General features: G+C 42.2%; 1 protein-coding gene across 3 annotated transcripts in view; it reads right to left on the reverse strand.

Moving 5' to 3' along the window:
• LOC120943551 (multidrug resistance-associated protein 1-like) overlaps positions 1–16,194 on the reverse strand; it is a 650,821-nt gene that overhangs the window by 307,028 nt on the left and 327,599 nt on the right. For all 3 annotated transcript variants that reach the window (XM_040356917.1, XM_040356914.1, XM_040356915.1), the window contains 3 exons: positions 15,315–15,441; positions 13,650–13,826; positions 2–169 (listed from right to left, as the gene is read on the reverse strand). In XM_040356917.1, the coding sequence (XP_040212851.1) occupies positions 2–169; positions 13,650–13,826; positions 15,315–15,441 (472 nt within the window). The remainder of the gene's footprint in view (position 1; positions 170–13,649; positions 13,827–15,314; positions 15,442–16,194) is intronic.

Raw genomic sequence — 16,194 nt, forward strand, 5'->3', positions numbered from 1 at the left:
CCTTATCTTTAAGTAAGCCTTTAGACCCGATGACCTTGTCAAAGATGTGCTTTCCAACATGAGCATCTACAGCAGATAGCGGATCATCCAACAAGTAGACATCTGCATTGCAATAAACAGCACGGGCCAGGCTCACTCTCTGCTTCTGTCCTCCTGATAAGTTCACACCCTACCCATGAAAAAGAGGAGATGGAGGGGGTAAGTTGGGGACTGGAGAGATAGATGCATGGGTTTTGATCTTATGGGTGTGGTCAACGTAGCGGTAGTATTGAAAACCATGGGAGGTTATTAACTGACCCAGGGAAGAGTTATAGAGAGAATAGGAGGGGCCCAAGGACAGAGCAATAGGGTCCTCCAACAGAGAGGAAGAGGAGATGGTGTTGTATGTGACACTGAAAGTGCGCTGAGTTAGGTAAGAGGAGAACTAGGTAAGAGCAGAGTCACAGAGGCAAACTGTGCCAAAGGCAGCAGAAAGATCTAAGAGTATAAGCATGGAGTAATGGTCATTTGTTTTAACAGTTAGTAGGTCATTAACGAGTTTTAGTAGGGCAGTTCCAGTGGAAGCCAGACTGTAGGGGATAGAAAAGGTTGTCGTCAGTGAGGTAGCAACTCATACACTTGTGGACGAGGCATTCATAAAATGCAATAATTTGTAAATCTAAAAAAAAAACATATTTTAGTCACAATAGAAAATAGAAACATATCAAAATTTTAAACTGAGAAAATGTACCATTTTAAAGCGGAGTTACGCCCATAAACTGAAATTCTGCCGATGAGATCCCCCCCCCCCCCCTCCGGTGCCACATTTGACACCTTTCAGGAGAGGGGAGAGCAGATACCTGACAAATCCAGGTATCTGCTCCCAATTCCGTGTAAAGATTGCGTCAAAATGTATTGTCTGGCCCCTCCCACCCGTTGCCTTCTGGGACACACACATGTCCTCGGAAAGCGCGACTTGTGCATGCGCAGTAGGAAACAGGCTGTGAAGCTTTAAGGCTTCACATCTTGTTTCCCTTAGTAATGATGCCAACGCCTGCACCTGGAGCAGAGGGATCGGGTCGGCATTGGGTGCTGACATCACGGGCTCCCAGGACAGGCAAGTATCCTTATATTAAAAGTCAGCAGCTGCAGTATTTGTAGCTGCTGACTTAATTTTTTTTTTTACCCAGGCGGAACTCGGCTTTAAGAAAAATATAACTTCATTTGAAATTGATGGCAGCAACACATCTCCAAAAATTTGGGACAGGGCAACAAAAAGCTTGCAAAGTAAGTGGTACCAACAATGAAGAGCTGGAAGTACATTTTTCAACTAATTAGGGTAATTGACAACAGGTAAGTGACATCAAATTGGCAACATGTAAGTGGCATCTTAAAGAGCCAGAGGGCTTGATTTACTAAAACTGGAGAGTGCAAGATCTGGTGTAGCCGTGTATGGTAGCCTATAAGCTTCCAACTTCAGCTTGTTCAATTAAGCTTTGACAAACAACCTGAAAGCTGATTGGTTTCTATGCAGAGCTGCACCAGATTTTGCACCCTTTAGTTTTAACAAACCAACCCCAGCGTATCTCAGAAGTAAAGATGGGCAGAGGTTCACCAATCTGTTAAATGCGGTGTCTAAAAATTGTCAAGCAAATTAAGAATAATGTTCCTCAATGTAAAATTGCAAAGACTTTAAATATATCCTCATCTACAGCACGTCATCAAAAGATTCAGAGAATCTGGAGAAATTTGTGTGTGCAAGGGACAAGGCCGAAACACAATATTGGATGACTGTGATCTTCGGGCCCTCAGATGGCATTGCATTAAAAAACTGGCATAATTCTGTGATGGATATCACTTCATTAAGAAAGGTTTAAGAAGTTTGCGATCGTCATAATTTCAAAGCTGCGCGCCGTCTTCTCAGCGCGTCCTCGCTGTCCTGTGAAAGGCGGAACAGAAATCTTCCCAGCAGCGCCTCTGTTCTGTTTTCCGCCTATCACGGATGCCTTCTCATCCTCGGACGAGATGAGAAGGCATCCGTGATTGGCGGAACATAGAACAGAGGCGCTACTGGGAAAATTTGTGTTCTGCCAATCACAGGACACGCTGAGAAGACGGCGTGCGGCTTTGAAATCTTGGACGCTCGCAGCAGATGGAGACTGTCACCGGCCTGCAAAACGTGAGTGATGGCACAGTGGGGGGGAAAGTGGGGGCATGTAATGTGATGGCACTGTGGGGGCATGCAATGTGATGGCACTGTGGGGGCATGCAATGTGATGGCACTGTGGGGGAAAGTAATGTGATGGCACTGTGGGGGAAGTAATGTGATGGCACTGTGGGGGAAGTAATGTGATGGCACTGTGGTGGCATTTAATGTGATGGCATGTAATGTGATGGCACTGTGGGGGCATGTAATGTGATGGCACTGTGGGGGCATGTAATGTGATGGCACTGTGGGGGCAAGTAATGGCACAGTGGGGGCATGTAATGGCAAAGTGGGGGCATGTAATGGCACAGTGGGGGCATGTAATGGCACAGTGGGGGCATGTAATGGCACAGTGGGGGCATGTAATGGCACAGTGGGGGCATGTAATGGCACAGTGGGGGCATGTAATGGCACAGTGGGGGCATGTAATGGCACAGTGGGGGCATGTAATGGCACAGTGGGGCTTGGAAAAAAAGGGGGTAGTCTTATACAGTGAGTATATCCCAAAACCCAAATTTTTCCTGGAAAATTAGGGGGTCGTCTTATACGCCGAGTCGTCTTATACGCCGGAAAATACGGTATATTATACTTATAGGTAAAGCTTTATCATGTAAAGAAGGCATGTTTGAACATTATCCAGAAACACCACCATCTTCTCTGGGCCAAAGTTCATTTAAGATAGTCTGTTGCAAAGTGAAACACTGTTCTGTGATCAGACAAATCGAAATTTGACCTTTTTTGGCAACCATGGGCATCTTGTCTTTCTGACTAAAGAGGAGAGGGACCTCAAAAGCCTGCATTACTGATGGTATGGGGGAGCATTAGTGTGCATGGAATGGGCACATTGCACATATGGAAAGGCACCATCAATGCTGAACAATGTATCCAGGTTTTAGGGCAGCATATGCTACTATCCAGATAACATATTTTTCAGGGATAACATATTTCAGCAGGAAAATGCTGAACCACATACTGCAACTATAATTGCATGGCTTCATAGCAGCAGAGTCTGGGTGCAAAACAATTGTGTGTGTGACCACACTTTACATATTAAGGCCTCAGGCACACAGGGCGTTTTTACAGCCGTTTTTACCAGCGTCAGACTTTTTTTGCAACTTAAAAACACCTCTCCATGCCATCCTATGGCCTCATGCACACACAGGCCCACCATGGTAAACATGGCCCTGTCACAACTTTCTTGAGACATGTTGCCGTCATTCATTTCAAAATTACCTTATTTTTTTCCTACAATGGTACATTTTCTCAGTTTAAACATTTGATATAGTCCTAAACAAAACGGCCTTCACACAACACTCAGCGCTATGGTGCCTTCAACTACCCCTTAATGCTAGATACAACTGCAATCTTATGCAGGTAAATAAAAAAAATAAGAAAAAATGCCGCTTAACCCCTTAACGCCCGCCGCACGACTATATACGTTCGCAAACTGGCACGGACAGGCAGATGGGCGTATATATACGTCCCTGCCTTCTAGCGGGTGGGGGGTCAGATCGAGACCCCCACCGCTGCGTGCGGATTCCCTCGGGGAGCGATCCGGGATGACGGCGCGGCTATTCGTTTATAGCCGCTCCGTCGCGATCGCTCCCCGGAGCTGAAGAACGGGGAGAGCCGTATGTAAACACGGCTTCCCCGTGCTTCACTGTGGCGGCGTATCGATCGAGTGATCCTTTTTTTAAGGGAGACTCGATCGATGACATCAGTCCTACAGCCACACCCCCCTACAGTTGTAAACACACACTAGGTGTACCCTAACTCTTACAGCGCCCCCTGTGGTTAACTCCCAAACTGCAACTGTCATTTTCACAATAGTGAAAATGACTAAGGTCCCAAAAATGTGTCAAAATTGTCCGAAGTGTCCGCCATAATGTCGCAGTCACGAAAAAAATCGCTGATCGCCGCCAATAGTAGTAAAAAAAAAAAAACTAATAAAAATGCAATAAAACTATCCCCTATTTTGAAAAAAGCTATAAATTTTGCGCAAACCAATCGATAAACGCTTATTGCGATTTTTTTTACCAAAAATAGGTAGAATACGTATCGGCCTAAACTGAGGAAAAAAAATGTTTTATATATGTTTTTGGGGGATATTTATTATAGCAAAAAGTAAAAAATATTGCATTTTTCTCAAAATTGTCGCTCTATTTTTGTTTAGAGCGCAAAAAATAAAAACCACAGAGGTGATCAAATACCACCAAAAGAAAGCTCTATTTGTGGGGAAAAAAGGACGCCAATTTTGTTTGGGAGCCACGTCGCACGACCGCGCAATTGTCTGTTAAAGCGGCGCAGTGCCGAATCGCAAAACCTGGCCTGGGCATTTAGCTGCAAAATGGTCCGGGGCTTAAGTGGTTAAAAGATCATAGAATATATACACATGAATAAAAACAATCCTTAAGCACAGTCTCTAGATATTTATATTCAAAGCAGCGCTCACTATCACACACAGGGTAAATGTGGCTAAATCGAATAAAGTCCTGTAAGAGAAATAAAGCGTGATGTTGGATGATGACATGGACAGTAAGTGCGTGAAGACCACTGTCATTAGTGGTAAAACGTTCACCAAACACCAGAGTCTGCACCTTGTGAGTCACCCCCTCTAAGGGTATACCCTCACTAGACTGCTAATTATAGAAGCCTTAAAAAGGTCAAGGGCACCCGCCTGTTCAGGATTCCTTCCTATCAATCCATCACTCCATGGGTGGTTGATCACATGAGAAAGATTAACACTCCACATAGCGTGATCTTGTTTCAACTAATTTATGATTACACTTACAAGATACAAAACTCTCGTGCATCCACTGCTCGGACAGTCTCAGCCTCTCCACTCGTGACACACTACATACAGGAGGGACCCAAAACCATCACACCTGCCACTCAGCTGCAAAGCTGTGCACGCCCACGGTGATCACAGACAGCTAAGAGATGGATCCATTCCAAAGATGGAAAAACATGAAAGGGTTGGACTTTTAAGGCATGGAAACAATGGAGAAGTATATATCAAAAAATATTTATTAGAAAAAAGTACATGGTAAATAAGTGTTCAAACATTTAAAATCATATAAATGATATAGTTTGTACAATGAGCTCTTGGGTGTCTACGCGCTTCGCAGTAAAGCTTCTTCAGGACAACAATCAATGTTCAAAAGGGATGACAAAAAAAGAGAACAAGTCTCACTATCTGAAATGAGATACACTCAAATTATAAATCTGACAAAAAGATATATATATATTAGTGCGGTCAGTTAAACGCGCTATTAACGGCGTTAACACAAACCCATGTTAACGCCGTCAATTTTTTTATCGCGCGATTAACGAGGCGGCGTTCGGGGGTTATACCGGGATGATGCCTGCAGCCGCAGGCATCATCCCGGTACCGTTGTTTAGAGCGGGCGATCGGCTATCCAAACATAACTACCGATGCGGCTAAAAGCCGCTCGGTTGTTATGCCGGAGGAGCGGGAGGGGACATCCCACCCCTCCCGCCGCCTTTCGCCGCTCTGACTGGGCCTCCCGTCCCACCGGGAGACCCGATCCTAGATCCGCCGCCTTCTGTGTCCAGGTTGGAGACTGACACTAAGCCGTAAGCGGCTTTGATTCAGTCTCCGCATTGAAACCACGGAAGCGGCGTCATGACGTCACTTCCGGGTTTCTCGGCTGCCAATGGCGCCGGATTTAAAAAAGTACACAGTATTCAGAATCGCCGTTTTCGGCGATCTGAATACTTTGAAGTGCAAAGGAGGGCTCGGAGGTCTTTTGGACCCCCGATCCCTCCATAAAGAGTACCTGTCACCACCTATTGCTGTCACAAGGGATGTTTACATTCCTTGTGACAGCAATAAAAGTGATCAAAATGTAAAAAAATAAAAAAACACAATTTAATATTATAAAAAATAAATAAATAAGTGGAGTGATACCTCGATTCAATATCTGGGTATCACCCTCTCCGCTAAGACTGAAAACCTATACGACCTTAACTACCCCCCTATCTATAAAAAACTAGAGGCTGATCTGGCCATGTGGTCCAAACTCTACCTCTCCTGGTTAGGGAAGATCAACTCACTTAAAATGACCCTGCTCCCAAGGTTGCTTTACCTGTTTCGCTCTCTTCCGATCCCGATCAGGAGAAATCATTTAAAATCTTTCCAAGGCAAACTACTCAAGTTTATCTGGGGTTCTTCAGGGTATCGTTTACCACAGGATACACTCTTCCGTCACAGACGCAAGGGTGGTTTGGGATACCCAGAGCTTCACAAATACTACCTTTCAGCTAGATTGGCTCAATTTTCCACCCTTTACTCCAAATTTGAGAGACCAGATTGGGTCGATATTGAACAACAAGCAGTCCCGTCTATTCCCCTGGACTTTTTGCTTTGGTCCCCTGCCAAGTCCCGCCCTTCCATTCTATCTCCAGTACTCTCACAGTCTTTTGCTTTGTGGGACCACCTCAAACGCAATCCCTGCCTAACGTCCACTACCCGTCCTTTGGCACATATTTTCAATAATCCCGATTTTCCAGCTGGTATGCAAACCACTGATTTTAAGTGGTGGATGGATAAGGGGCTATATCGGATAGGCCAATATTTCACCTCTAGTGGTCCCATCTCCCTGAGCTACTGTATCCACACACTGAAACTCCCCGATGTAGAGAGGGTCCACTTTAGACAAATTTCAAGTTTCCTGCATAGCATCTGGAGAACCAAACCCCTCCCCCCTGATTTTACTGCTTATGAGATTTGGTGTGGACAAGCCATGGGGCGGAGGGGAGGCATTTCAGTGATCTACTCAGCCCTCACTCACCCAAATGATAAAACAACTTATATGAAGGCTTGGGAGTCTGATTTACGGAGATCCATTAGCTTGGAGTCTTGGCATAAAGCTGTCTCTAGATCTTTCAGGGGCATTCAGAATATTTCCTTGGTAGAGGCAAATGTAAAGGTCATAACCAGATGGTATCTCACTCCCTCCAGATTGGCTGCTATGTTTACGGATGCTGATCCCCTTTGTTTTAGGGGTTGCCAGCTTCGGGGTTCCATGGCCCATATCTGGTGGGAATGACCTAGGATCCGCTCATTCTGGAGACTCATCTTCAACATGATTTACAGAGTGACCGGATTTCGGATCCCTAGGACCCCTGACATGGCCTTGTTAAATGCCCTTACCCCCTCGCTTCCTAAATCTACACAACTAATTCATTTTATTTTACTTGGCTCCAAAATAGCCATAGCCAAATCCTGGAAACAGCCTAGGCCGCTCCTTTCGTTTGTTAAACAGAAAATCTCATGGATCATGATTCAAGAAAAATTATCCAGCATATTAGATGACTCCGTTACTAAGTTCCATGAGGTTTGGACTCCTTGGGCTGTTTATATTGATATCCCCCTTACCCATGATCCTGTACACGTTTAACTGGAATCTCATGGGAAGATAGGCACTAAGCTTTACCTCCCGACCCTCCTCCCCCTCCCTCCCCTTTCTCTCTGTTTCCTTTTTTTCTATCCCTTTCTTACTATTTCTGTCAGTTGGTGTGTACTTATCTTTTAATATATGTGCTTTTTCTTTTGCAAGGTTACAGTCTGCATATGGATTCCCCCCCCCCTTTTTTTTTTTTTCCCCCTCTCCCTCTCCTCTTAGACAATATATTTTTCTCACCCACATCAGCAATAATAGCTTGGGTGTGGGGCGGGGGTTTGGGGGGGCCGGGACCATGATCTTGGCACAGTATGATCCCATGTGGGGTGCCGGGAGGCCTGGTTCGGGGCTCCCCTTGGCTCCAGCCCTTCTCTTTGGTGTGAAACTAATGTATGTAATGGTTTTGAACATTTTTTTCCCCCCTCCCTTTTTAAATTTTTTTTTTTTTTACCCTCTCAGACTGCATGCCAACCAGCTATTTAAAATGTGATTTACTTCTACAATTTTGGCTGTTCTTCTTAGGCAAAAAGATGTGAATCGCCCATTAGGGCTATTAATATTTCAGACATTATCTGCAATTGATGTAACCTTATTTTAAATCTTAATAAAAATTTATTGAAAGAGAAAAAAAATAAAATAAATAAGAAAACAAACAAAAAAATGTTTTAAAGGGTGAACCTCCTTAATCGCGCGATTAATCGTGAGTTAACTATGACATTAATCGCTATTAAAAATGTTAATCGCTTGACAGCACTAATATATATATATATCATACATTTTAATTAAAAAGCATATGCTGAACTGTCTTAAGGGACAACTAGGAGACAAGAGGACATAGAAATGGATAGATGAACATAAAAGAAAGTACCTTAGAATAGACTGAGCCTAATGTACAAGATCCGGTAAACGGAAAGATATCACAGTATGGAAAATTTCCAAATGTAGAAAAAGTGTGCCGCATATAGGCGATTCTAATAAATAAAGCATGCAGTAAATATAATATATACTAGTAGGTAGTATATAAAAATTCAAACATTCTATTTAATGTAGGTACCTATTTGTGGATCCAAAAGAGATATCCAATGGTATATAGATTACCAAAAGTGTAGAAGGCATTTTCAACTGGCTACAAAAATATAGGCAGGACAGCGCTGGTTCTATTAAAAATAATAAGAAAATAATGCATATGGACCTAATATAGATGAAAATAGAAAGGTCGATGCATCACAGATGAGGGTATATAAAAGATACCTACTCTCAATTAGAGTCAGCTGAGGCTTGAACAGGGGCAATTATGTCTCACACATCAAAAGCAAAACGCTTTGAGTAAAGGAAAAAGTCTGAAACTTATAAATGCAGGCAGGGAGTTTTAATGGCCCACCTAACGTATATTGCCCATAAAAAGGTATTCCGAAATGGATAAGAATATATATCGCTTATAAATTGAGCCTGTAAGGATATAAAAAAAAACAAGGCTAATGGGGCCACCAAGTACTTAAATGAATCTCAGCATATGCTTTTAAATTAATAAAATGTATGATATATGTATGTCTTATTGACAGATTTATAATTTGAATGCATCTCATTCCAGATAATGAGACTTGTTCTCTTTTCATGTCATCCCTTTTGAACCTTAATCATTGTCCTGAAGAAGCCTTACAGCAAAACACGTAGACACCCAAGGGCTCATTGTACAAACTATATCATTTTATATGGATTTTTGTTTCTAATATTTTTTTTTTATATATACTTCACCATTGTTTCCATGCCTTAAAAGTCCGACCCTTGGTTACTGTATGAAGTAACCTTTCATGTTTTTCCTCCAATTTACAGATGTGGCGCTGTGAGTGCTTTTCTGTTCATTTTTTTTTCCCTCCCATAGATCCGATTAACATCTTCACCGCCATAGGCTAGTAAACCCAGAAATTACCCGGTAAAAGGTTATTTTTTTTCATATTCGCCACAAGATCACAGTTATTGGGCGGAGAGGGCCCCCCTTCCCGCGCCCTCCGCCGCTTACCGGAGCCGTCTGCAGCAGCGGAGGCGATCTGGTCCTGTCCCCTGCTCGGCTGGGATACGAGCGAGGGCAAGATGGCCCCCACCCGTCTCCATAGCAGGGCAGAAGCGACGTCAAAACGTCACTTCCGCCCATGCTTCTTAACCACTTAAGGACCCCTTCACGCTGATATACATCAGCAGAATGGCACGACTGGGCACATCAACGTATAGGTACGTTGACCTTTAAACAGAGCCGTGGGGTCGCGGGCGCGCGCCCGCGGAGCGGTCCGAAGCTCCGTTACCGTAGGACTTGCGGACCTGATCGCCGCTGGAGTCCCGCGATCGGTCCCCGGAGCTGAAGAACGGGGAGAGCCGTGTGTAAACACGGCTTCCCCGTTCTTCACTGTGGCTCCGTCATTGATCGTGTCTTCCCTTTTATAGGGGGACACAATCGTTGACGTCACACCTACAGCCACACCCCCCTACAGTTGTAAACACACTTCAGGGAACACATAACCCCAACAGCCCCCCCCCCGTGGTTAACTCCCAAACTGCAACTGTCATTTTCACAATAAACAATGCATTTTAAATGCATTTTTTGCTGTGAAAACGACAATGGTCCCAAAAATGTGTCAAAATTGACCGAAGTGTCCGCCATAATGTCGCAGTCATGAAAAAACCCGCTGATCGCCGCCATTAGTAGTAAAGAAAAAATAATTAATAAAAATGCAATAAAACTATCCCCTATTTTTTAAACACTATAAATTTTGCGCAAACCAACCGATAAACGCTTATTGCAATTTTTTTTACCAAAAATAGGTAGAAGAATACGTATCGGCCTAAACTAAACATTTTTTTATATATTTTTGGGGGATATTATAGCAAAAAGTAAAAAATATTGAATTTTTTTCAAAATTGTCACTATTTTTGTTTATAGCGCAGAAAATAAAAACCGCAGAGGTGATCAAATACCACCAATAGAAAGCTCTATTTGTGGGAAAAAAAAAGGACGTAAATTTTGTTTGGGAGCCACGTCGCACGGCCGCGCAATTGTCAGTTAAAGCGATGCAGTGGCGAATCGCAAAAAGGGGCAAGGTCCTTTAGCTGCATTTTGGTCCGGGTCTTAAGTGGTTAAAAAGGGACATTTTCTTGTTATTTTTTCAAATGACAATTTTTTTTTTTTTTTGCATTTTAGTCTAAATATGGGATCTGAGGTCTTTTTGAACCCAGATCTCATATTTAAGAGGACCTGTCATGCTTTTTTCTATTACAAGGGATACAAGGGGATACAAGGGCGCAAATACTCACAAAATTGAGCCGCCGTAACGTAATAGACATGCGTTACGCCAAACTAAATATGCGCCGCTCTACGAGAATCTGGCCCATTGTCACATTAATGTGACCGTGGAACTCTATTTGACAATACCAACGGTGTTGCAACAAATACTAATTGCAAATATCTTTGAATAACATTCCAAGGTATCTTTGAATAGAAGTAAGGGCTCTTTCACACATTAGACCGTATGTCTGCTTTTTTATCCGTTTACCGATGAAAAAGGAACATACATTGATCCTTACGAGATTGTGGGTGAACATCCGCTGACACCCGATCTCATTCGGCTCCGCAATCCTCCGATTCTGCAGACAGAGGAAAACCCTATTTTTCCATCCGTCTACAGATCGGATCGGGTGAACATGGACAGACGGTCCGTGTTCATCCGATCCCCCCATAGGGGAGAGTGGAGATCTGAAAGGGCGGTCCCTGCACAGTTTGCGAGGACCGTCCTGTCATCCGCCGGCTCAGCGGAGCGATCCCCGCTGAGCAAGTGGATATTCACGGGGCGGATCATCACGGATCCGTCCCGTGTGAAAGAGCCCTAATGGTGTAATTAGTGGATTGAAGAAAGGCTTGTATCATATCACCATGCCAATTAAGTTCACCAGCAGGGCTCATAAAATAATCAGCCAATTTATCCCTCATGTGAAACCAACTGTCGGACCACGAACATGAACAAACTCACCTGGTTCTAAATTGTGTGCCAATGTGTCCTCAAAATTCACACCATCTCTCTCCCATTTTATAGGCGCTATTCAGGTTTTTTTACAGCGCTTTCAATTCATTTCAATGGAGAGGGGTGTTTTTGAAGCGCTTTTTTCAGATCACGCTCATAAATCTGGCCTTTTGGGGGATGTTCCTCAACCAGAGGGTGCGATGCCCACTCTACAGAGGAAGGTAACTGTTTCCATCAGTGGGTTTGAAAAATACCTTAGTTTCCAAGCTATTACGTCTAAAAACAGTGACATCAAGATAATCAATCTGTTCAATCTGAAAAAGAATGTAGTTGCGCAACTACATTCTTTTTCACTTGTGTTCTTCTGTGTATACCACTTTTTAGTTGCAGCTCATTTGTATTGTATTTAGCGCGGTCATCCTTTGTCTAAATCTGTTCAATCTGTTCCTTGCTCCATTGGCTGGTTATTTTGATATTTTCGTTTTCATTCAAATAGCATATATACTCGCATAATGAAGCTTTTGAACCTTTCCATATGAAGAATAAATTGTCAATGAATCGTCTTTAAAAGACCAATTTATTTCTCCTATTAGCAAACAGTTCTACGGCGGCAGGTCGGCTCCCCTGCGCGAGAGCCCGTACTATAACATCGGCTCTCTAAGCGGCCACTAGGGGCGCGTGCACCCCTGCTCGTCCATGACTCCCGTGCGTGGCAGGCACAATCGCCGCCGGGCACCCGCGATTGCTCGTTACAGAGCGAGAACCGGGAGCTGTGTGTGTAAACACACAGCTCCCGGGCCTGTCAGGGGAGAAATGTCAGGGGAGAAATGTATGAACAGCGATCAGTCATTTCCCTAGTGAGGCCACCCCCCTACAGTTAGAACACACCCAGGGAACATACTTAAGCCCTTCACCGCCCCTAGTGTTAACCCCTTCCTTGTCAGTGGCATTTTTATAGTAATCCAATGCATTTTTATAGCACTGATCGCTATAAAAATGCCAATGGTCCCAAAAATGTGTCAAAAGTGTCCGATGTGTCAGTACCGGAAAAAAAAAAAAAACGCTGATCGCCGCCATTACAAGTAAAAAAAAAAATATATTAATAAAAATGCCATAAAACTACCCCCTATTTTGTAAACACTATAACTTTTGCGCAAACCAAACGTTCATTGCGATTTTTTTACGAAAAATATGTAGAAGAATACGTATCGGCCTAAACCGAGGAAAAAAATAGTTTTTTTTATATATTTTTGGGGGATATTTATTTTAGCAAAAAGTAAAAAATATAATTTTTTTTCAAAAATTGTCACTGTATTTTTGTTTATAGCTCAAAAACTAAAAGCCGTAGAGGTGATCAAATACCACCAAAAGAAAGCTCTATTGTGGGAAAAAAAGGACGGCAATTTTGTTTGGGAGCCACGTCGCACGACCGCGCAATTGTCAGTTGAAGCGACGCAGTGCCGAATCGCAAAAAGTGCTCTGGTCTTTGACCAGCAATATGGTCCGGGGGTTAAGTGGTTAAGGGGGGTGTTTGTTCTTAAAAAAAAACAATAAATTAGTTCAAACAAAATCACGCTATGTGGAGTGTTTCTTTCTCATGTGATCAACCACCCATGGAGTGATGGATTAAACGGATGGAATCCTGAACAGGCAGATGCCCTTGACCTTTTAAAGGCTTCTATATTTTAACAGTCTGGTGAGTATACCCCAGACTGCTAAAATATAGAAGCCTTAAAAAGGTCAAGGGCATCTGCGTGTTCGAGTGACTCATGAGGAGCACGCTTTATGGATAATGACAGTGATCTTCACGCACTGACTGTCCATTTCATCACCCAAACTCACGCTTTATTTCTCTTATGGGACTTTATGAGCTTCAGCCACACTTACACTTGTCTAGTAGTAAGCGCTGCTTTGAATATCAAGATCTATATCAATATCTAGAGAGTGTGTCTAGGGATTGGTTTTTATTTTATATACACATAAACATTTGATACGTTTGCCAACTTTTTATTTAAAGCAAAGGTTTACCTTCTCTCCAATTTCTGTTCTGTCACCTGATGGCAAGATCTCCAGATCTGGCAACAGAGCACAGGCTTCTATAACTCTTTTGTACGATGGTTCCTTGCATTCTCCACCAAACAAAATGTTGTCTTTCAGAGAGGCATTCTGAATCCATGCTTGTTGGGGAACATAGGCAATCCCACCCTAATAAAAAAAGTGATATAAAGTGTAATATAAATGTAAGCTTTCACATTATGTAGATACCAGGTATAAATTATCCATCAGCGTTTTATAGCCTTCAAACCAGCTGAACAATTTCTCCACATGAACCATGAAAAATCAAAGCCGTGCACGAACATTCCTCAAGGGTAGAAAGTGACACAAAAAAAAAAAAAACATGTCCTTCACTCTAATCTAAATTAAGCACACAGACCATTCACAATACCATTAATTAATGCTGTGGTTGTCAGGTGAGCACTATTAGTTTAAATTTGTGTATTTAGTGCAGTACTGACTTTTTTTTCTTTCGCATAAATGTAATAAAGTTTTGCAATAATGTTTCTCCTTTTAATTTTACACCCAATATCCTTGAGTGTCAGCATAAAGTAATCATGCACTACTGCATTTCATAATTCATGTAGGGCTGCAACTAACGATTATTTTCAAAATCGATTAGCTGGCCGATTATTGTTTCAATTAATCGATTAATCGGATAATAGCCTTAAAAAAAAATAAAAAAATATTGAATTACATTTTTTTGGGCAATTTGTTGTTGGGCAGATTACAAAACACAAATTGTCGCAAAAAAACATTACATGCTTTTCTGCAGCTTCTCCATTAAAGTATATTGAACCCCAAAAAAATAAAAAATAGCACCGTTTTGCGTTAAGTCCTTGGCCTTTCCAAATACGCAGCAGCTGAAAAAAACTAATGGATGTGAACGTGTCCCATAGGAAAACATGTAAATGAACTGTAGTGTTTCTGCAAACGGCACCAAAAAACAGGTGTGTGACCCCGGTCTGAGATGTTTAGTAACATAATGGGGTTAAAAAAACAAAAATAAGTACAAAAAGAGCAAATAATCACTACTGTAAGGGGTTATTTTTTTTTACTGTGGTACAGTGAAAGTAATATTTACAGTAGCAATTTGCTTTTTTGTACTATAAAGGGCTAATTTTAGTTTTTTTAACCCCATTATGTTACTGGGCGATTATGAAAATTGTATTCGATTAATTTCATAATCGATTAGTTGTTGATTACCCGATTAGTTGTTTCGGCCCTAAATTCATGCATCACATTTTAAGCAATATAAGCATGGGGAAGAAATGGTTTGGAGTACCTACAAATTGGAAATGTAGAAGGATGACCTAATAGTCATTAACAGAACAGGCTGGAGGCAAGGATGTGTTAAGGCAAGCTACAGGCTCTAAATATTAATGCCATGAGTTAGCTGCATACTAAGCTGAGTCTGAAAACACAGTATTTAGCTGAACTACAGCATATAGAATGCTGCTTAGTGTTCCACTTTAATTACAATTTTAAAAATGTAACACAGGAATGATTATCTTTTTATTAAATAAAAATATTTACAGCAATATCTTTGTTCATTTGAGGACCATCAAAAACTGAAAATATTTGCCTTTGTGCCGATTACAGGAATGCCAAATTTATATTTACTGTATATGGCCATACCTTTATTGCTACATATCCATCCTTCTTTTCCATCTCTCCCAGCAATGCTGACAGCAAAGATGACTTTCCACAGCCTACTTGGCCAACCACTGCAACCAAGGAGCCCTCTGGAATCGTAAGGTTTATTCTGGAAGAAAGATAAGATCCTGTTAATAGTTTCCACTTAATAAAGGCAAACTCCAACTCGTGCACCATGTTATATCCCTATACATGGTATGACTTATCCATCAGCTTTCTATAACCTTCAAACTAGTTGAAAGATTTCTGCTCCTGAACCTCAAACTCCAAGCCATGCATGTACATGCCTCAATTGTAGAAAGTGACAAACATACCCTCCACTCGAATGTAAAACTAGAAACGCTGTCTAATGCCGCGTACACACGATCTGAATTTCGGTCAAGAAATGTTCGATGTGAGCTTTTGGTTGGAAATCCTGACCGTGTGTAATGTCCATCGGACATTTTCTGACGGAATTTCCGACTGCAGAGCTGGTTCTCAAATTTTCCGACAGCAAAAGTTCTTGTCGGAAATTCCGATCGTCTGTATGAATTCCAACGCAATAAAATCCTACGCATGCTCGGAATCACTGAACTTCATTTTTCTCGGCTCTTCGTAGTGTTGTACATCACCACGTTCTTGACGTTCGGAATTTCTGACAACATTTGTGTGACCGTGTGTATGCAACACAAGTTTGAGCCAAAATTCAGTCAGCCAAAAAATGCACGGTTTTGTTGTCGGAAATTCTGATCGTGTGTGCGCAGCATAAGCGCAGGTATTGAAGGACACAACAAAGATCGGTAGATTTTGGGCCAATGTGTTTTTTTGAGTGACATTTGCAAAAATAGGATTTTTGTACTCACCGTAAAATCCTTTTCTCTGA

The sequence above is a fragment of the Rana temporaria genome, chromosome 6 (genome assembly GCF_905171775.1).
Source record: "Rana temporaria chromosome 6, aRanTem1.1, whole genome shotgun sequence".
NCBI lineage: Eukaryota > Metazoa > Chordata > Amphibia > Anura > Ranidae > Rana > Rana temporaria.